Raw genomic sequence first — 23,464 nt, forward strand, 5'->3', positions numbered from 1 at the left:
TCACTGGACTAGAGATGTGTTGGAGATGAAACGGTTATTGCTTAAGAAGATCCATATAGATGAAAATGGATTAGATATGTTGACAAAGATTTTACCCTTACCAAGGGAGAAGTTTGAATACTGTCAATCAACAGCAGGAATGGTGGAGCCCTCCATGTAATCGGGAAGGAGAGAATTGTTGTGGGTCCCTCCAAATGGAGGCACCGTTTTAAAGAGCCAATGGTTTGTTATTTTTAAAAAAATGAAGAAATTCAAAAAAAGTAAAAAAATGGGTGCTGTGTGTAGCTGTACTAAGCTATATAAAAAGCAAATCAATTTTTAAAGGATAAGAATTGTTAAGTGGCTATGCTTAAAGCAGTGCAAATTGGTTTTTGCCTATAAATAGACAGTTCTTCATTCATTTTATGTGTATGAGTTTGTGAGTTATTCCAAAGCAAATTTGCTTTGAAAAAGGGTGTTCCAAGACTTATAGCTTTGAGAAAAAATTGAGAGAGAGTATTATTAATTTTATAAATTATTTTTTAAAGGGAGAGTGACAAAAATAGTGAGGAAATTCTTGTGGTTTTTTTGGAAAACACTTTTTTCGAGTGCCACTATTTTTGGTAGATCTCATTTATACTTTCTTTGCACATGTTATTTTATAATGGAAGATTGGACGTAATCCAAATTAAAGGTGAACCACGTTAAATTTATTTTTGGGTGCCATTTTATTTATTATAATCGTAGTATTTATTTTTCTATTACTTAATTTAAGGTGCTTCCTCAATAGATAGGAGTTACCTGAAGGAGCTACAGAGTCCAAGTGAACAAGGTGTCCTTCGTGCAAAGTGAGCCATGGTAATTGAGGAACCTGCACAACAGAGTTAGGAACATGTAAATCTTTGAATGGAAAATTTTTTGGATGAAAACAGGCATGATGTGCTAGGTAAATGCGTCCTGTGGAAAGGACTCTGACCCAAATACACACATAGTTTGGTTCGAAAACTAAATTTATGAGTGTTTTATGGCCGAAGGAGTGGAAAAATGGCACAGCCGAAAGGCTTAACTCAAGATACTTTGGGTCTTTATTGAATAATAATTTAAATGGGGAATAATTTTTTCAGGATGGAACTTGGTAAATTATTAATCAACATGCCACTCAATTCAAAGGCAAAGTTCCAATATTTAAGAGGAACTTGGGCAAGGGTAAAGCAAAGTTAATCCAATATCAACAAGATGTTATTTTTCATTCTGCAGTGCCATTTTGCTCGTGTGTATGGGCATGCTATACGATGCTCAATACTAACTGATAAAAAATATTTGTGAAGTTTTTGATACTCTTCTCCCCAATTAAAATGAAAAGCTTTAAATTTTAGTGTTAAATTGACGTTCAACCAGTAAACATCACTCTTATTTTTAAGAAAATAAACCCATGTGAATCTCGTATAATCATCAATGAAATTAACATGCGACTTCGGCCTAGGCCAGATAACACGGGAGTTGGTTCCAAACATTGGAATGTGTAATTTCAAATGGACCATTGCTTTTATGTTCGATGGAGGCAAAAGAAATGCGACTTAATTTTCCTAAGGAACAAGATGAACATGGCTATAAAACAAGAGGTGAACAAGGTCAATTAAAATTTTTGACAATATTGGAAACAATTCAAAAATGCAGATGTCCAAGACAAGCATGCCATTCGTCCATTGATAGACGCTCTCCAACTAAGGTTTGTTTGAATGACGGACGAAGCAAATAAATTCTATTTTCACTTGGATATTGCAGAAAGACCCTAATCCTTAACAACAAAATGGGTTGGCCAAAATTCAAAGAAGCAAGAACCGTCAGTAGTAAATTTTTGGACAAAAAGAAGGTTCTTGACTATGTTAGGGGCACAAGGTACATTATTTAATTGCAAGAAACCAGCGTTTGAAGGAAGAGATACTTAACCTATATGAGAAATTTGCAATCCTTGTCTATTACCAGCATGGAGCTGGTTAGAACCTTGTACTCATCAGCTATATTGAGAGTGGATAAGTCCGGTGTGATGTGATAATTTGCTGCAGTATCTGGGTACCAGGGATGTGGAGACTCATGCGATGAATAATTGGCAGTAGGCATAAAATTGGAAGTGGCAAGTTGTGCAAAAGTATGATTGCCATAAGCAAGATAATTAGCTTGCACATAGGATGGCATGGGTGTTGTATAGGGACCTCTACAGCGATCAGCAGTATGGTTGCGCCAACCACAGACCTGGCAAGGAGGAGCAGAAGGTCTCGTGGGCGTGGGCAATCAGGGACAAATAGATGAAGGCTTAACAATCATGTTAGCCAGAGGCAACTCATAAGAGCTTTTAAGGACTTCATGTGCTACAAGTTGTCTATGTAATTCATGAAAAGAGAGAATCTGGGCGCAAATTAAAAGAGCAGTGATTAAAAGTGATAATCATTATCAATATTAAAATAGATTATGGCGTTGAACTCGGCTGGGGAAAGAGGACGTCCAGCGGCACCCAATTCATCAAGCAAAGCTTTTGCACGTTGCAAGTAATCCAAAACTGACATATCATTTTTCTTTAGCTCTTGAAGTTCTATATGGCGTTAGAATTATCAATTTTGAGAAATGGAGTCAAAGGCATCAGCCGAAGCATGCCATACATCATAAGAAGAGGTCAGGCAAATTATATAAAGAAACACTTCTTTAGAGAGGGAATACAGAAGCCAAGTGAGAATCATCTGATCCTTCTTGCACCAAGTTTCATAGGCAGGATTTGGAATTTGTTTAGTGGTAGCAAAGGGATTTGCAATCGTCTTAGATGGGGGAGGAGAAGAGCCATCAATAAATTCATTCCGATTTTGTTAATTGAGAAGGGGTAAAATCTGAGTTTTCTAGGCCAGATAGTTCTTTGTTGTCAGTTTGATAGAGAAAGTATGATGAGTGGAAGTAGTGGTTGACAATGGAGAAGAAAGAAGAGAGGCATTGGAAGATGAACTCATGATTTTGAAGATGGCTCTAATACCAAGTAAAATATGTGATATTGTATTGCTTGTATTGTTGTACAAGAGATGGTAAAACATATATATGAGCAGATTGTAAAATATAAAGATAGTACAATATAAAGATACACAAGGAAACAAATATGTGTTATCTACGTGAAAAAGAATAACTAAAATAAGAGATCAATGAATATGAAGGTGATCTTCATCCTAATATTCCTCCATTTTGCTATGCTGCTACGTGTCCCTTCTTCAGAGCCTTCCATCATGTTTCCTATAATCTTCTTTCATCCTTCCAGCTCTTCTAATTCTTATAGTATAACCCACATTGTACTCAGGCCATCCATTTCCTGCTAGCCCATAGATTGATCTCGATCCACAGCAAACACCTTGAGGAATTACAAAAACAAAATATTACGATGAAGACATAGGATAGTTGTTCTATTGACTAATGAATTAAGAAGTTTTATACCTTGCAAAAATCAATGGAGATTTGCTTGAATATTCCATGTAAGGACATTGAATATTCATGGACCAAGCATTGATCGAGCATTTTAAATCTACTCTCTTATCTGGAACAATCAATAGCAATAGTTCAGGTCTAATAATGGAGACTGGTGAGGTTGATTCAAACAGTAATCTATCACCAATATATGCTGAAGTTGTTGCATCATACAAGGATAAACTTGTTCACTTTTGGTGTACTTGGCATCCATCACTCGTGTCCTAAATAAGCATCCTCCAATTTTGACCTAGGTGAAAATCCAATCAGAGAAACACACATGAATATCCAAAGTTAATATGACAAAGATCCAAATCAAGATTCAGATTGGCACGGAATTGAATCTCAGAATTCCTTTTTCCTTGGCTATTCCAATGACCAATAAAAGCAAAAACAAACCCATCTAACAAAATTTAAAGACCCATAATCTGAAATGAAATTTTGCATTACCTTGAACTCTAGTGCTAAAACATTTTCTATTTGCTTTCAAACTTTTGGTTAGCCAAAGTTTTAAATCATTTTTTGTCAAAATTTCTACAATTTTGCAGCAGCAGGGAGGCGTAGTACCAGCTGAAAATGAGTTTGACTTGTATGGGTATCCTCTACATAATATTCCTGCGTAGTAGTTCTCTCAGCCATTTGACTTTCTGATTGTACTTCCTGCACAACAATCATTATACATGCTATAATCACATAATTCATTAGAGACAATAAAATTTTGAGAATCTAATTTTGCATGCCCTTGTTATCTACTTATTGAGTAACATTCTAAGAAGTTCTCAAATTTCTTGCAATGTCAACAAATTACTATTTGAAAGTGTATCATTCTCAAAGAAAAGGATTCATAAGAAGCTCCAGGAAACTATGAAATTTCTCAAAATAGTCATGGATAAAAAAGGAAAAGGATTTAGGATTAGTTCACTTTTCCCCCTTCCTCCTAACTTGAATTAATTTTGCCACTTAGCATAGGTTATTTCTCCCTCTACCTGAGCTAATTGAGAACATAGGTCATGTTCCAGGCTTATACAAACAAAAAAGAACAAAGAAAAATTCCTCATATATATCTCAATTGTGGTATTAAATCTGGTATAAACCATTTGTTAGTGTGTGTGTTTAAAGCAGCAGCAATACAACTGATACATAGCAATTATTCCATGAATGGCTTTCACATTCAAACTCCACCTATAAAAACTGAAACTTAAGTTCTTGTAGGGCGCCAGCCACTGCATAAAAACTCTATCTATAAATATTTAACTACATAAAATGTTTTGATGCTGACAGAACTCTGGTAAAGACAAAATACAGCAAATAAATATTACATTATGAATGCCTCAACTTAATCACTATTTTTTGCCCTTTTCTCCTTGGATAATGCAGACTTCCAAATTCTTGGAAACAATAGTTCAGAGCAACTTATCCAAACAAATACCCATCAAAATGAATTCCTAATAAACATGACTAAAAATCGTGAAATCATTTTTTTTTTGGAAGTTCCTCATCAACCAAATATGGGTTAATTTTCGATGGTCAAGAAACAGAAAAAAAAAATCTAAGAAACTCAAATTATCTGCCTCTGCCCAAAGCAATCAAACAACAAAATTAACCCAAAAGATGTAAAAGTTCACCTGTGAAAGCCATCCAAGCAAGCCTTTTCGAAAGATATTTCACTCACTGGGGCAACCATCCATGTAGATTGAGAGCATAATCTAATCTCCAAACAGAGAAAGAAAGAAATAGCGAAAAATACAATACATCATCAAATAATTAGCCAAGAGGAAAGGAAAATAATAATAAAGGAAAATGAAAGCATCAAGAGAACGCAATCAAAACTTAAGTTTTTTTTTTTTTTCTTTTTTCATTTTCCTACATTCATTTTTCAAAAAGGAACCACTGTGTCTCAAAGCTAGAAGAAAATGACAGAGAAATCACGATCGAGCTGTACTAAAACCAGCACAATCCAACCACCACCATCCTCAAAGCATCGTTCGTTGTCAAATCAAATAGAACAAAACTGATTTGAAGAAGAAAATATATGGAGTAAGCTGAAATTCGATCCTTGTTTGAAAAGGAACAAACCGAAAATTATCAAAGGCATGCAAAGTAATCCCTACCAAAGTTTTCAATAAATAAGAGGAAAAAAAAAGCAACAAAAAAAAAAAGGATTTTGAGAAAGGAACTACAGGGGAACCATACGTCTGCGCACCAAAGGCAAGACCTGTTGTCTCTCCAAACAAAAAACAAAAGGATATCCCTGTGAACATGAAAAATAACAGAGACGTACAAAAACGACGCCGTACGCCGTTTAACGTGTTGTGCATGTTAAAACGGACAAAAGGAAGAATGGCATCGTTGAAGAGGAAAAAAAAACGTATACATTTTATTAATTATTATACATGAACGAAAGACAAGTTCAGCCAGAAGAGAATCAAATGGGAGCAAATGGCCCTCTCACCATCCATCTTCAAAACTAGAAAAATATGAGTTAATCACTGTCACAAATGACACGGAACATCAGCCTTATTCAAGCTTTTGCATATGAACACTGGCATATCCCTGTCTCTTCAGCTTTCTGGGAAAGAAATTGGACAATGAAAGAATGAGCAATATGATAATCATTAGGTACAAAAAAAAAAAAGTGTGTTAAATATGCATAAAATTGTTGAATGATTTGAACACTATATAAAGTGAGATGATTATATTTTTTAAATTAATGCTTACCATTTCCTTAAATAATGATTGAATGGTCTTATTAAGGCTGCCTTCCCATTCCCATTCACATATATATTTTTTCTTCCGTTCCCGTTCCCATTCCCATTCCCCTTCCCTTGTATATTTAGGTTCTCCGGTTTGAACTCTCCATAGCTTTGGCGTGCTCAAGACTTCTTGCGCAAAGATCTTCATATTGGGGCATTCTATAATGATCACTTCTTCCAAAGATGGGAAACTGAAGGTAGAATTACCAGAGCAGAAGCTAGAGAGGCTTGGTAGATGTTGAAGTTCCAAACATTTTAGTTGACCGAAGCAAATCTCCTCTTCTTCATCTTTATCTTCTTCAGTCACTATAATTTCTTGGATCAGTTCACATTTCTCTATCTTCATTTTTCTAAGTCGTTCAAGACTTCTCGCTGTTGAGGAAGATATTAGGTTTACTAGACGTTGGCAATTTGATACCTCCAGTGTTTTGAGATTTTGGAAAGAAACTGAGGATGGCACTAAAATTTCCAGTCTGCCACATTCCAGTACTTCTAAAGTCTCCAGATATTGAAAAACTGTGAGTAGTTTAGCGTCCATCAGATGCTTGAGCCTTGGCAGCTTCGACAGCTTTAGTTCTTTCAATTTTACAAGTCCAGCACGTGTTTCCTTGCTAATAATCTCTTCATGAAAAATGATTTCTTCGAAAGAAGCATCACTCAGAACAAGCTTCTCCAGATCGGGTAAACTTTGAAAGAAATAAGATGGCAAAAGTGTAGAGTCATTGGAAAAACAGGTTAGCTCAATGCCTTTCAGTCCAGACAAGAAATCAGCTTGAGACCACATATCCTTCATGGTGTTATATTCCACTCTCAATTCTTCTAAACTTGGGATCGCAACCTAATAAATAAAAAAAATAATAATCAATAAAAAAGGATATAGGATGATCAATAAACAAGGATATTAAAAAAGACTGACCTTCCCGCCAGAAGAGGCTGCAATGGAAAAAACAAAGTCCCTATTGTGAATTCCTGCTTCATTTCCCTCAGCAATCATGCTTAGATCTTGTTCCTCACAAAATTTTGAAGCTAATAATTCCATGTTTGGACAGCCAACCATATCAATTCTTTTCAGGGATGGGCATTTCAGAAAATCCCTTGCAGAATAAAAACTTGACAAGTTAGGCAAACACTCGAGACTTAGGGACTTCATTGATGGAAACATGATCTTATCTTTCGCTATTTCCTCTTCTGCTTCTTTTGTGATGATATGTTCCACCAAACAACATCTTTTTAATTCCATATGTTGGAGATTTACAAGACCCGAAGCCATGGACAGAGTAAATATATTAGTCAAGCTGCTACAATTCTGAACTTGCAACAACTTTAGGTTTTTAAAGCTCAAAATTCCTTGAGGATCATCGTTCCACACATGCCTCGATCTAGGCAAATCAATTAACCTCAATTCATTTAAATACCTCAATAACCCAACATCACCTTCGTCAGCATTTAGCCCTTCCAAATCAAACAGCTCTTCTACAGAATCGCATCTTTCTACAACCAGCTCATTTAGCAAGAATAAGTACTTTAGTAGATTTGAGGATACGGCATTTGAGAAAAAAGCACAATCGTCCACCACTAACTTTCGTAAGCGCCTCAAGTTCTCGAATGGAAATTGGCCATGCCATTTTTCTTTCAGCATAGGAAAGTTGGAGAGCTGCACATCATCTATCCCTTCAAATCCAACCTACAAAATCAAAATATTGCATTATTGTAGAACACTAAACAAGCATATTTAAAAAAGTACATTTAACCAAACACATTAGCACTGAGTTCATTAAGAAGAGAAGCAAGATTTGGTAAATACGTACATATTTCATGTAAAGCTGTTCAATGGTGGCATTGAGATTGCCTTCCCAATGCCATTTTCTATCGTAGCGCAAGCCTGCCAATACACCGCGTAACTTTGGCGTGCTTGACACTCCAGCAGTGAAAATCCTCAACTTGGGGCAATTACGAACAGTTAATTGTTCTAATGATGGGAATTTGAAAGTGTAACTGCCCAAACAGAAGCTTGTGAGGCTCTGTAAATGTTCAAGTTGTAATGTTTTCATTTTGCTGAAAACAATCTCATCTGTTGATCCAATTCGGACCCCTAGATCGCCTCCTACTATTTCGGTCAACATATTGCAGGATTTTACAGTCAATGTCTCAAGTTGTACCATACTTTTGGCTGTGGAAGATGTAACAATATTTATCAATGCGTTGCATTCACTTACTTCCAGAGCTTTTAGATTTCGGAAAGACGCAGAGGATGGTGCTAAAAAAATAAAATTTCCACAAGACTCTATCTCAAGAGTCTCAAGAGACTGAAATACTGGGTTATGCGGTTGGCAATCTGGTTCCCACATATGCTTCAAATCATCAACATTTTCAAGCTTTAAAGCCCTTATCGGTGGGAATGCAGTGGTATCTTCTTGGTCACCGACGAATCCTTCAAATGGAAATAGCTGCTTGAGAGAAGAATCAAGGACTACAAGATTTTGCAGATTGGGAAATCCTGGAAGTAAACTAAACAAAGGAACAAGAGATTTGTTTGGAAAGCAACGCAATTGAAGAACTTTCACTTGGGAAAAGAAGTCAGTTGGAAATTGAGATTGCAGTATGGTTATGGCAGACTTCTTGTCTAATGTCAACTCTTCCAAAATGGGAAACATCTGCACATCAATAAATAAAAATTCGAAACCAAGTTGGATTAGGCTTTTTTAAAAAAATTATTACTTGGTAAATCAATAATATTATATCATGTTAATACAATTTATGGATAAACATGTTATTTTTCTACAATTATTTTTGGAATATGAATGATGGGAATAATTTTTTTTTATTATTTTTAAATTTTATTACATTATTTTTTATTATAATGTTGTATCGCTGTTATTAAATTAAATTTTTTTAAGAAAAAAAAGGGAATTGCAGTTCCCAACTCCAACCAGTTTTCCTTTTCTTTTTTTTTTTTTAAAGAATTCAAGGGAAATATAGTAAATAAGTTAAATCGAAATAATTAGGGACAAAATTAGATTTCAAAAATCAATTGAAATCCTTTTTTATTTTATATTTGTTTTTTTTTTCAATTATTATGGTGAGAAATTTAATAAATAATAAATTTTAATTTTTTGACTTAAAAAAATTATTTTAAAAGATATAGAAATCATGCTAAAAATAATAAAATTGTGTGTAGATTAAATTAATTTTTTTTTTTTTAAAACGAAGCCTTTACAGTTTAGTAAATTCAATTAGCGGGCGTGTTCCCAAAAAATTACAAATTGGTGTAAAAGTTAAAATAAAAATGGAAAAAGTGAAAAAAGAGTGACATGCTTAATTAAAATGTTTCTTATATATTTGCAACAATACTAATTTAATAAAATGCAATTAAATTTATACGTGTATACTAAATTTGAATGGGATAAAATTTATCTAAAATTTATTATCGCAGAATAATTAAAAATTAAATAAATATAATTTTTATTTTCCTTTTTATGGGAAAGATATAAATTTATTTTAATTATGGGAGTTTTTATTTTTTAATAATAAATCTAGTAAATAATTAAATTTTTAATATATGAATTTTTCTATATTTTATAATAATCAGTTTTAATTATTTTTTTTTTCAAAATAACCTACTTTAAATCGAAATGAAAAATTAGCGTTATATACTTTTTAAATGTAAAAGAAAATTAAATAAAAATAAGTTGAATTGAATTATTATATTTTTAACTTTTCAAACATGCTAGATAATTATTTAATAAATAAATATTTAATTTCATTTATATACTTATGAAAATGTTAAATTTAGTCTATTTTTATCTTTTTATCCAAATTAATCTAGATGTTTTAATTTAAACTCAATTCGGCCTAACAATTTTAAGTTTTAAAAGCTAGATTTTTTTATTTAGACCAAAAACCAAAAGTTTAATTTCTTTTTTTTTAGACTAAATTTCTTGATTAAGCTAAAAAAATCAAGAAGCTTGCTCTTGATTTTCTAAATTTTTAGATTAAATTGAATTTAAATTGAAAATTTTAGATAATTTTAAAAAAAAATTAAAAATGGGCTACATTAAAAATCCCACTAAATACCTGGATAGAATTGAAAAATAAACCATTTTTGCAACCTTGTAATGTTTGAGAAATGAATAAGTAAAACTAACCTTATGACAAAAAGGTGTTGTAAGGGGAGTATCAAACCCTTCATTGTCTAGCCTTTGCTCGCTCCCTTCATCGTTGGTGTTGGGTCTATGTAACCTCACGAGTGTGCCAAAGACATTCTTCATGCTTGGACATTCATATATCCTCAACTTTTTCAATGATGGACATTCCAAATTACTCGATCCTGAATAGAAACTTGAAAATTTAGGCAAACATTCAAGGTCTACGAATTTCAACGAAGGAAGTATCATCTTATCAGCAAAAGAAGTTGCTTCCTCAGGTCCCTCTTTTTCTATAATTTCTTCAATCATGTTACAATTGTTTAACTTAATCTCTTGAAGTTGCATGAGGCACAACGCTGTCGACCAAGTAAATATATTCTTCAAGCTGTTACAATTTTCAACATGGAGCAACCTTAGGTTATTGAATTCTAAAATTCCCAAAGGATCCTTGTTCCATAAATGTCTCAACATTGGCAGATTTGTTAAGTGCAATTTACTTAGTTGGGGAAGTAGCCCAATGTGCCCATCATCAGCAGATAGCCCTTCCAAATCAAATACTATTTCTGCTGAATCACAATATTTTACTTGAAGCTGTTTCAACTTGTTTAAGCAAGGCAGTAGATTGGCTGGTACAGGTATATCGGAAATTGCACATTTATCCACCGTAAGTGATTCTACATTGTAGAAGAGTCTCCCTTGGATTCCACCATGCCAGAGCGCAGGGAATTTAGATGCTTGAAAATATGGGCGAACCTTCTAATTCCACAAGATAATATTATTCACAAACATGAAAAGTAAATAGGGCAAAGGGGAAAACAAATGAACTAACTTCTAATAAACATACAAGCATGTTATGCGAGGAATATAATTTATCTACAGGAAAAAAAAAAAAGGTAGAAGAATAAATATGCATATTCGTACCAATTGGTTGGCTGCTATGGTTGCATTAAGGTTTCCCTCCCAGTGCTGCTGATCTGCCAATTCTATTCCTCGTAACTTTGGTGTGTTTAGAACTCCGAAAGAGAAAATCTTCATCTGTAAGCATCCCTTAACTTTAACATTTTCTAAAGATGGGAAATTGAAGGCGTGATTCCCTGAGCAAAAGCTGAAAAGACTAGACAGATGAGTAAGTTTCAAAATTTGCAATTTGCTGAAAATAATCTCATCCTCTGTATGATCATCTCCATCGCTTGTCACTATTTCTGTCATCTTATCGCAACTACGTACTGTTATTTTGGTTAGTTGCACCATAGTCTTGGCAGTAGACACTGTTATCAAGTTTACCAATCCTTTACAGTAACTCACTTCAAGAGCTGCCAGATTTAAGAAAGATGATGACAATGGTACAGTGTTGATCAAACTGTTACAATGTTTTACACTCAGAGTCTCAAGATGCTGAAGAATTGGTTTCAGTCTAGAGTCTTGGTCCCATATCTGCTTCAAATTATCAACAGTCAATAGCTTTAAATTTTTCACCAATGTAAATCCTTCACATGAGAACAGCTCTTCTAAATTACTAGATTCTACAACAATTGTTTCCACATAATGTAATGTTTTAAGGAAACCAATAAGAAAAAGTTGTGATCTGTTTTGCAAGTTCCTCAAAGTAAGAACTTTGAATTTAGAAAAGTGCTGAAATGACAATTGACCATGTTGTATCGCGATCAAGTCCTTGTGCTCTAAAGTTAATTCCTCCAAGTTGGGACTCATCTGAGGAGAAGAAATAGATTGTTAAACCAAATACATACTTGAGTTGCTTTAAAAACCATAAATCTTAAATTCCAACTCTAATTGAAACTTAATAAAAAAAAAAGAAATAATTAAGTAGTCAATAATTAAAATAATGATGAAATGTCTAAATGCATGTGAAATGATAAAAGTATCCTTCATTAACAAAAAAAATTAAGATAATTATATTTTCCTAGAAAAAATCCTTTTACAAGAAATTTCAAAAAAAAAAATTCAAAATTTATTTACCAAGCAAATTTTTTCCAAGACAAAATATTTCAATTTTTTTTTCCTAAACCAAAAAAAAGCAGTTATCACAGAATAAAAATTTTCCAAGAAATTTTCTTTTAAAAATTTTTGCATACTTGAAAGAAGGCAAAAAATGTCTTTTTCTTCTACTTGAACAACAAAATATCTTTCTTGTTTTTTCTATATAGAAAAGTGTCATCTACAAAATACTATCCTCATAAAAATGAAAATAGAATGGTAATAAATTAACATATTGATAAAATATTATTAATTAGATTTCACTTTGATTTTTAAATTAAATATTAATGCAGAGCAATTTCCTATTAAATATTAATAAAATATTTCTCCTAATGTGAATGTAATTAAAAAGTAGGAGCAATTTCTGAAATTTATATTATAGAAATGAAAAAGAGAATTTTGAGGGGAAAAAAAAAATTCAACTAATGAGTTACAAAGAAAGAGGAGGAAAGGATCTTACCTTTTCCAACAATAGAAGGGGCCGTTGAATTGGAATGCTGTGTTGGCCCTCTTCATGTACTTCTTCCAGACCAAATTTCCTTACTTTGCGACAATTACGAACTTCCAAACATTTCAATTTTTGCCACTCAGAAATATGTGTCCCTGGGTAGAAACTCCTCAGTTCTGATAGTTCAATAAGTTTAAGGGAGGTTAATTGAGGGAACTTAAAACAGTAATAAGGGGCTGGTTCCACATCTTCTGGCTTTGCAACAATCTCCTCAACCCCACATTTAATTATTGTAAGCTTTTCAAGTTGCAAAAGACTCTCGGCTATGGAGGCTGGAAAGAGATTTTTTAGAACATCACAATTTGAAACTTCAACTGATTTCAAATTTTGAAAAGTGAAAACTCCTTGTGGATCCTTCCTCCACACATGCTTCAACGATGGCAGACTCTGTATAGATAATTTTCTCAGCTCAAATGCTTCAATAACATTGGACCCTTCAAGTTGATATATCTCTTGCAAAGAATTACAATTTCGTACATTCAACTCCTCTAATCTTTGGAATCTTTCTAAGACATTTGATGGAAAAACAGTCATCAATTTCCAGCAATCAGAAATTTTCAATGATTTTAGTTTACAGAAGGAATCAGCCGCAAATTGGCTGTGCCATATACTTTTCATGTCATTCATTTCCCGGAGATTCAAATTCTCCAAGTTAGAGAAAGCAACCTGAAATGCAAAATTAAAGACACTTAACGTAATCATAAGCAAATTAAAAGTGAGACAAAAATGTAATCAATCCAGGTGATGTGGAGTGGAGGCCTATTGAAAGTTGATTTATTCAACCTCTTCCTCTTCATTAAAAATAACATTTAAAATTAAATTTTCGTAAATAAATGACAAAAATATTTAGATAAAAGATTATACATGAATTGTGTAACAGAGATGGAGAAAAGGAAAGGATTTGTAAAATCCCTATACAATTATCATTATGACAAATTAATTAATTAGGATGAAATGAAAACTTGAAAATAAAATATGACAAACACACACCTTTCTTAAAAATGATTTAATAATATTACTTAAAAAAATTATTATATGACAAAGCTTATTTAAATATTTTCAATTTTAATGATTAAAATCTTATTTCATAAACAAATAATAATTATCTATCTTAAGTTTACAATTTTATATATTATGAAATTTTGCTCATCATATTTTGTATCTGTAAAAATTAAATTTTAGGTTATATTAAAAAGGATGAATTATTATTTGAAAATTATATTAATAAATATATATATATATATTTAAATAATTATTCAATAAAATATTATTTATAATATTTAGAAATTTAATTTTAAAATATTTCTTTTATATATATATATATATATATATATATTTAAAATTTAAGAATTTTATTAATAATTTTTCAACGAGCGTCACGTTTATTTATATTTTTTTATATGCTATTTAATTTAAAAAAATAATAAAAAATTATTTACTAATCAATTTATTTTATTTTCTAATAGTTAAAATAAAATTATAATAAATTAAAAATTAGGTTATATTAAAAAGGATGAATTATTATTTCAAATTATATTAATATATATATTTAAATAATTATTCAATAAAATATTATTTATAATATTTAGAAATTTAATTTTAAAATATTTCTTATATATATATATATATATATATATATATATTTAAAATTTAAGAATTTTATTAATAATTTTTCAACAAGCCTCACGTTATTTATATTTTTTTATATGTTATTTAATTTAAAAAAATAATAAAAAATTATTTACTAATCAATTTATTTTATTTACTAATAGTTAAAATAAAATTATAATAAATTAAAAATTTTTCCATAAAGAAAATTTTATAATATGATTACAAAAATATAAAATATAAAAATATATATTAAATTATTTTATTAAAATAAAATAATAAATTATCTGTACAATCACCAATTAACTTTAATAATGAAGACTCACACCTTACGAATGCAATTAGCAAAATTTTGGATTGGAAAAGCTTTAAGATGTCCATGTAAGCATGTATTTATGTAGAGAGAGAGAGAGAGAGAGGTAAAAATAATCACCATTTCATTGAAGAGATATTGAATTTCAGTATTGTGGTTCGTCTCTGTGTAAACTTGTTTTGCCATCATGTCTGCATGTGGAACACTGGGGACCAAACACATCAATGCACCGCATTCCACTATGTACAAGTCTCTAAGAGATTGAAATTCAATTTGATACCCACTGCAGAATCTAATCAAGTTTGGAAGATTCCAAAGCGTCAGCGCATCCAATTTAGGGAAGATTATCTTATTCACCCTCTCATCTTCTTCTTCTATAGATTCCTCCGTCAATATTATCTCTTTCATGGAACGACATTTACCAATATAAAGTTTTTTGAGATGCAAAAGACTTTTAACCATTGAAGTTGTAAATAAATACTTCAAATTGTCGCATGTCGTCACAGTCAAGCCTTTTAAGTTTGAATAAGTTGCGGAAAGTTGGTCGTGCCATATCTTTTCACAAGTAACTGAGTTTACCTGAAGATCCTCCAAGTTGGGGAAAGAAACCTGCAGAGATAAAACCTTTGTTTCAAGCACTGCTCTAATAATTTTCTATTAAAATAAATTAAATAATAAAAAAGCATGCAGATAATGTCAAAAGATTAGTGCATGACATACCATTCTGTTGAAAAGTGATAATTCCTCTGACAGAAATTCCTCAAATGCTGGCTCATCAGCAGTCAATATTTGCTTGTGTCTCGATTCAATTCCTGGAGGCGCCTTCTTCATTTTGCTGCGAAAGCTTCTAAGATGTGGTAGACCATCCAGCTTCAAGGAGCGTAACTGATTGAACTCAACCACTTCTTCATTGCTGTCTTGATCTTCATCTATAACAATAGCTTCCATGTTGGGACAAGACCGCACTTCCATTACTCGTAGCTGCAAAAGACATCTGGCAGTAGATAATGATAAGAGATTCGTCAATCTGTTGCAATTCCATACTTTTAAAATTCCTAATTTATTAAAAGATCCTGCAGCGAGTTGACCATGACAAATCTTCTCCAGATTCATTAAATTTTCCAAAATTAAGGACTCTAGAATGGGAAAGGCATCACATGCAGCGCACTTTGTCGAATTGATGATATGTTGAATGACAGTATTGTTCTGGACATGGAGATGCTTCAATTGCGGAAAGCCGTCCCCATCAATATCATACAACACATTCTCAGCCCCTCTCACTTCATCTAAATATAAATCTTCAGTCTCCCTCAACAACACTTTGACCCCATACTCTGAATGAATGCTTGTCTTGAGCTTAAGTTTCAGCATTCTGGAGGTTTCATAATTTCCATTCCAGTCCCATCCATCCCCTATGAGTATTCTATAGCTTTGCAACCCATTAGAAAATAGGTGTTTTGGTAATATCTTGGCATCCAGTATCTGTATTTCCAAAGTCATCAAGTGAGACAAGTATTCCAACTCAGCAAGGCTTGCATTGCCTTGATTTCTAATCCCATCGGCCTCCCACTGATCAAAGCTGTTACTCATATACAGTGCTTCTAGCTGGGACAGCTTTGAAAAGGCACTTGCAGGAATCATTTTGAGTTTGGAACAATCGCTCACATCTAACAATTTTAGTCGAGTCAGTTCCTCTATTTGTCTGGGCAACTCAACAATGTAGGAGTTTGCAAAACTAAGGACTCGTAGTTGCTTCAAGTCTCCGATGATAGCTATGTCATCCAGTTGGCATCGATGCAAGCAAAGGCTATGAAGGTTGGATAGGAAAGCAAGTGAAGAAGGAAGGGACACAAAACGCATCCCAGTAAAATCCACTACTTCGAGGTTTCTAATCCCCTTGAAAAATAGGTCTGGGATTCCCAAAGAAAGAACTTCAGTGAAAAGTAATAGTAGCTCTGCTTTTGGGCACTCCCACCCTTCAGGGAGATCTTCAATATCACAATAAGGCAGAGAAATTCTGGTGGAATCCTTGTTTGGCCATTTCATCAACTCACTGCCGCTTCTTGTACCTATAAACGCATGTTGCTCTCTAGATGCAATCAATAAAGCAGTGTCTCGAACAACATCATGCATTTTCACAAATCCATACTTATCAGCGTCTATCAATAAGCATTTTGCTTTGAGGGTATCAATCAAAGTATAAACTTTGTTTCTTGCTTCTTTAACAGTAGAAATGTGCTTGAATAAACTTAGACCCATGACGTATTTCAGCAAGGACCGGATTGGAATATTAGATAGTCCTAACAGACCACAAAGTAAGAAAAACGACTTGACTTCATTACCAGGCAAATCATTGTAGCTTGACTCCAGAACCGAGTGTACTTTTGCATATATTTCTTCATTGTCAAACACAGATAGCTGCTTCAGCTTATCATTCCATGCGTATGACTCTCTATTTCGCAAGTCTGTCGCCACTGTGAGTAATAGAAGAGGCAATCCTGCACATTTTTTAGCAACTTCCGTGGCTATGGGAGGCAATTCTGAATCTTTAGCATCTGCCAGAGTCATTTCAAACAGACTCCACGCCTCTTTGTCCTGTAGAACGTCAAGGTGGAAAACAACTTGTGTGCCCATCTGAGACAGTACATGTTTGTCCCTTGAGGTTAGCAGTATTTTGCATCCTTTGCAGTCATCCCCGATGGGAATTCCTACTGCTTTTAAATCAAGTTGTTTCCAAATATCATCTAGAATTATAAGTACCTTCTTCTCTTTCTTCAGCCTCTCATATAGTCGATTAGCTCTTCCAGGTATTCCCTCCACATCAAATGTCAGGCCCAGGACATCAGCTACCTCCGATTGAATTCTTCGGAGTTCTGGTGTTTGATTCACTGCAACCATAACCACCTCGTCGAATAGCTTCTCTTCTATAGCTTGCCTGTGGACCTCTTTTGCTAGGGTGGTCTTCCCCACACCTCCCATTCCATGAAGGGGCTGTTGTTGGCCCTCTTCATGTACTTCTTCCAGATCAAATTTCCTTACTTTGCGACAATTACGAACTTCCAAACATTTCAATTTTTGCCACTCAGAAATATGTCTCCCTGGATAGAAACTCCTCAGTTCTGATAGTTCAATAAGTTTAAGGGAGGTTAATTGAGGGAACTTAAAACAGTAATAAGGGGCTGGTTCCACATCTTCTGGCTTTGCAACAATCTCCTCAACCCCACATTCAATTATTGTAAGATTTTCAAGTTGCAAAAGACTCTCGGCTATGGAGGCTGGAAAGAGATTTTTTAGAACATCACAATTTGAAACTTCAACTGATTTCAAATTTTGAAAAGTGAAAACTCCTTGTGGATCCTTCCTCCACACATGCTTCAACGATGGCAGACTCTCTATAGATAATTTTCTCAGCTCAAATGCTTCAATAACATTGGACCCTTCAAGTTGATATATCTCTTGCAAAGAATTACAATTTCGTACATTCAACTCCTCTAATCTTTGGAATCTTTCTAAGACATTTGATGGAAAAACAGTCATCAATTTCGAGCAATTATAAATTTTCAATGATTTTAGTTTACAGAAGGAATCAGCCGCAAGTTGGCTGTGCCATAGACTTTTCATTTCATACATTTGCCGAAGATGCAAATTCTCCAAGTTAGAGAAAGCAACCTGAAATGCAAAATTAAAGACACAAATGTAATCAATCCAGGTGATGTGGAGTGGAGGCCTATTGAAAGTTGATTTATTCAATCTCTTCCTCTTCATTAAAAATAACATTTAAAATTAAATTTTCGTAAATAAATGACAAAAATATTTAGATAAAAGATTATACATGACAAAAATATTTAGATAAAAGGGAAGGATTTGTAAAATCCCTATACAATTATCATTATGACAAATTAATTAATTAGGATGAAATGAAAACTTGAAAATAAAATATGAAAATGTTAAGAGTTTTTGGAGCACAGAAGGTTGATTCCATAACAAACACACACCTGTCTTAAAAATGATTTAATGATATTACTTAAAAAATTTATTATATGACAAAGCTTATTTAAATATTTTCAATTTTAATGATTAAAATCTTATTTCATAAACAAATAATAATTATCTATCTTAAGTTTGAAATTTTATATATTATGAAATTTTGCTCATCATATTTTGTATCTCTAAAAATTAAATTTTTAATTAAATTTTAGGTTATATTAAAAAGGATGAATTATTATTTGAAAATTATATTAATAAATATATATATTTAAATAATTATTCAATAAAATATTATTTATAATATTTACAAATTTAATTTTTAAATATTCCTTATATATATATATTTAAAATTTAAGAATTTTATTAATAATTTTTCAACAAGCGTCACGTTTATTTATATTTTTTATATGTTATTTAATTTTAAAAAATAATAAAAAAATTATTTACTAATCAATTTATTTTATTTACTAACAGTTAAAATAAAATTATAATAAATTAAAAATTTTTCCATAAAGAAAATTTTATATTATGATTACAAAAATATAAAATATAAAAATATATATTAAATTATTTTATTGAAATAAAATAGTAAATTATCTGTACAATAACAAGTTAACTTTAATAATGAACTCACACCTTACGATTGCAATTAGCAAAATTTTGGATTGAAAAAGCTTTAAGATGTCCATGTAAGCATGTATTTATGTAGAGAGAGAGAGAGAGAGAGAGTGGTAAAAATAATCACCATTTCATTGAAGAGAGATTGAATTTCAGTATTGTGGTTCGTCTCTGTGTAAACTTGTTTTGCCATCATGTCTGTATGTGGAACACTGGGGACCAAACACATCAATGCACCGCATCCCCCTATGTCCAAGTCTGTAAGAGATTGAAATTCAATTTGATAGCCACTGCAGAATCTAATCAAGTTTGGAAGATGCCAAAGCTCCAGCACATCCAATTTAGGGAAGATTATCTTATTCACCCTCTCATCTTCTTCTTCTATAATTTCCTCTGTCAGTATTATCTCTTCCAAGGAACTACAATCGTCAATATGAAGTGTTTTGAGCTGCAAAAGACTTTTAACAATTGAAGTTGTAAATAAATACTTCAATTTATTGCAACCGTAAACACTCAAGCTTTTTAAGTTTGAATAAGTTGCGGAAAGTTGGTCGTGCCATATCTTTTCACAAGTAACTGAGCCTAGTCGAAGATCCTCCAAGTTGGGGAAAGAAACCTGCAGAGATAAAACCTTTGTTTCAAGCACTGCTCTAATAATTTTCTATTAAAATAAATTAAATAATAAAAAAGCATGCAGATAATGTCCAAAGATTAGTGCATGACATACCATTCTGTTGAAAAGTGATAACTGAGCACCATGCTCGCCCTCTGACAGAAATTCCTCAAATGCTGGCTCATCTGCAATCAATATTTGCTTGTGTCTCGATTCAATTCCTGGAGGCACCTTCTTCATTTTGCTGCGAAAGCTTCTAAGATGTGGTAGATCATTCAGCTTCAAGGAGCGTAACTGATTGAACTCAACCACTTCTTCATTGCTGTCTTGATCTTCATCTATAACAATAGCTTCCATGTTGGGACAATACCACACTTCCATTACTCGTAGCTGCAAAAGACATCTGGTAGTAGATAATGAGAAGAGATTCGTCAATCTGTTGCAATTTCTTACTTCTAAAATTCCTAATTTATTAAAAGATCCTGCAGCGAGTTGACCATGACAAATCTTCTCCAGATTCATTAAATTTTTCAAAATTAAGGACTCTAGAGTGGGAAAGGCATCACATGCAGCCCAATTTGTCGAATTGATGATATTTTGAATTACAGTATTATTCTGGACATGGAGATGCTTCAATTGTGGAAAGCCGTCCCCATCAATATCATACAACACATTCTCAGCCCCTCTCACTTCATCTAAATATAAATCTTCAGTCTCCCTCAACAACACTTTGACCCCATACTCTGAATGAATGCTTGTCTTGAGCTTAAGTTTCAGCATTCTGGAGGTTTCATAATTCCCATTCCAGTCCCATCCATCCCCTATGAGTATTCTATAGCTTTGCAACCCATTAGAAAATAGGTGTTTTGGTAGTATCTTGGCATCCAGTATCTGTATTTCCAAAGTCATCAAGTGAGACAAGTATTCCAACTCAGCAAGGCTTGCATTGCCTTGATTTCTAATCCCATCGGCCTCCCACCGATCAAAGCTGTTACTCATATACAGTGCTTCTAGCTGGTACAGCTTTGATAAGGCATTTGCAGGAATCATTTTGAGTTTGGAACAATCGCTCACATCTAACAATTTTAGTCGAGTCAGGTGCTCTATTTGTACGGGCAACTCAACAATGTAGGAGTTTGCAAAACTAAGGACTCGTAGTTGCTTCAAGACTCCGATGATATCTATGTCATCCAGTTGGCATCGATGCAAGCAAAGGGTATGAAGGTTGGATAGGAAAGCAAGTGAAGAAGGAAGGGACTCAAAACGAATCCCAGTAAAATCCACTACTTCGAGGTTTCTAATCCCCTTGAAAAATAGGCCTGGGATTTGCACAGAAAGAACTTCAGTGAAAAGTAATAGTAGCTCTGCTTTTGGGCACTCCCACCCTTCAGGGAGACCTTCAATATCACAGTAAGGCAGAGAAATTCTGGCGGAATCTTTGTTTGGCCATTCCGTCAACTCACTGCTGCTTGTACCTATAAACGCATGTTGCTCTCTAGATGCAATCGATAAAGCAGTGTCTCGAACCACATCATGTATTTTCACAAATCCATACTTATCACCGTCTATCAATAAGCACTTTGCTTTGAGGGTATCAATCAAAGTATAAACTTTGTTTCTTGCTTCTTTGACAGTAGAAATGTGCTTGAATAAACTTAGACCCATGACGTACTTCAGCAAGGACCGGATTGGAATATTAGATAGTCCTAACAGACCACAAAGTAAGAAAAACGACTTGACTTCATTACCAGGCAAATCATTGTAGCTTGACTCCAGAACCGAGTGTACTTTTGCATATATTTCTTCATTGTCAAACACAGATAGCTGCTTCAGCTTATCATTCCATGCGTATGACTCTCTATTTCGCAAGTCTGTCGCCACTGTGAGTAATAGAAGAGGCAATCCTGCACATTTTTTAGCAACTTCTGCGGCTATGGGAGGCAATTCTGAATCTTTAGCATCTGCCAGTGTCATTTCAAACAGACTCCACGCCTCTTCGTCCTGCAGAACGTCAAGCCTGAATTCTTTTTGTGTGCGCATCTCACGAGACAATACATCTTGGCTCCTTGAGGTTAAAAGTATTTTGCATCCTCTGCAGACATCCCCTAATGGAATTCCTACTGCCTTTAAATCAAGTTGTTTCCAAATATCATCTAGAATTATAAGTACCTTCTTCTCTTTCTTCAACCTCTCATATAGTCGATTAGCTCTTCCAGGTATTTCCTCCACATCAAATGTCAGGCCCAGGACATCAGCTATCTCCGATTGAATTCTTCGGAGTTCTGGCGTTTGATTCACTGCAACCATAACAACCACGTCGAATAGCTTCTCTTCTATAGCTTGCCTGTGGACCTCTTTTGCTAGGGTGGTCTTCCCCACACCTCCCATTCCATACACTCCGATCATGTTAAGATTAGGATCTCTCAGAGCATCCATAACTTGCCTCAAGAACAACACTCTTGAATTCAAGGCCTCACGATTATATACTGATGAGGCAACTATCTGCAGTAGACGGGGACGAAATGAAATTGAATCCAGGTCGCCTTCATTCCTAAGCTTATCAATTGCCAAAGCTTTCTTCTCTGCTTCCTTGCTAAGAAGGTAGCGCGTCTTCAAATCAGGACATAATCCAACGAAACACCTCTTTTCCGCTTGTTCTTCGGCTTGGATAAATTCCTCAGCTTTTTCAATGGCTTTGCCTGCATCGATCATCCACTTGTTGACACTTTCGTAGATCTCTTCCCCTTTTCTTGTCGCCTCATCAACGGATTGCTGCAACTTGAGTCTTTTGTTCTTCAACTGCTCAGCCTCACGATGGAGTGTCTCAACCTTGCTCTTGTAGATGAAAGGATAACTGATGTGTCGTTTGATCGGGACAACAATAAATTCCATGATGGGGTCTTTAATTACCTCTGTGAAGATGGAGATGAAGATATCTAGAACCATTTTTTTTTTTCCTTTTTCAACCTGAAACCTCTGCTAAAAAGCAAAATAGAACAAAAAAATGAGAGTCAAACAAAAACAACAAGAAAGGACTGCTGAAATCAAATGGCAAACAAAACAGTCGCAAAAGAGTTTGAGAGTCGAACGAAGGTAGGAAACAGAGAATTAACAGAGAAATGAAGAACACGGAGAGAGAGAGAGAGAGAGAGAGAGAGGAGCGCTGGTTATGGATGAGTAAAGGAGTGAAGTGAATGATAGGAAGGAATTGACGAGTGATGACTTGATTGCAAAAGACAAAGGAAAGGGAAAGAGTTATAATTATTGATCCTATTAAATCGAATTTTAATTTCTTGCATAAATGATTATTACTCATTTTCTTTTAATTTTAAAAATTATTTTAATTTTATTCCTAATTATTATTCAATTTTAATTTGAGTTATAATTAATAATATATTTTTTTCATTTTTAAAGAATAAAACTAGTTTTTATTCGCATATGCATCAT

The 23,464-nt window shown here is 33.5% G+C and overlaps 1 protein-coding gene across 16 annotated transcripts; it reads right to left on the reverse strand.

The window, feature by feature from the left end:
• Window positions 1–3,001: 3,001 nt before the first annotated feature.
• Window positions 3,002–23,255, reverse strand: LOC110653611 (uncharacterized). Of its 16 annotated transcripts, XR_009150637.1 has the most exons (15): window positions 20,132–23,255; window positions 19,532–20,020; window positions 12,831–13,544; window positions 11,297–12,085; window positions 10,376–11,131; window positions 8,039–8,884; window positions 7,147–7,914; window positions 6,196–7,068; window positions 5,930–6,046; window positions 5,407–5,488; window positions 5,103–5,183; window positions 4,045–4,137; window positions 3,652–3,727; window positions 3,448–3,547; window positions 3,002–3,364 (listed from the first exon to the last, which is right to left on the reverse strand). XR_009150637.1 is itself a non-coding variant. In XM_058151421.1 (9 exons), exons 1-9 carry the CDS (start codon window positions 22,961–22,963, stop codon window positions 5,142–5,144), a joined length of 8,109 nt encoding a protein of 2,702 aa, XP_058007404.1. In that variant the 5' UTR covers window positions 22,964–23,255; the 3' UTR covers window positions 5,102–5,141. The 16 variants fall into 16 exon arrangements, 2 of the variants coding, with proteins under 2 accessions (XP_058007404.1, XP_058007403.1); XR_009150643.1 differs by lacking the exon at window positions 5,930–6,046; XR_009150635.1 differs by lacking the exon at window positions 5,407–5,488.
• Window positions 23,256–23,464: the final 209 nt, after the last annotated feature.

The sequence above is a fragment of the Hevea brasiliensis genome, chromosome 8 (genome assembly GCF_030052815.1).
Source record: "Hevea brasiliensis isolate MT/VB/25A 57/8 chromosome 8, ASM3005281v1, whole genome shotgun sequence".
NCBI classification, from domain to species: Eukaryota; Viridiplantae; Streptophyta; class Magnoliopsida; order Malpighiales; family Euphorbiaceae; genus Hevea; species Hevea brasiliensis.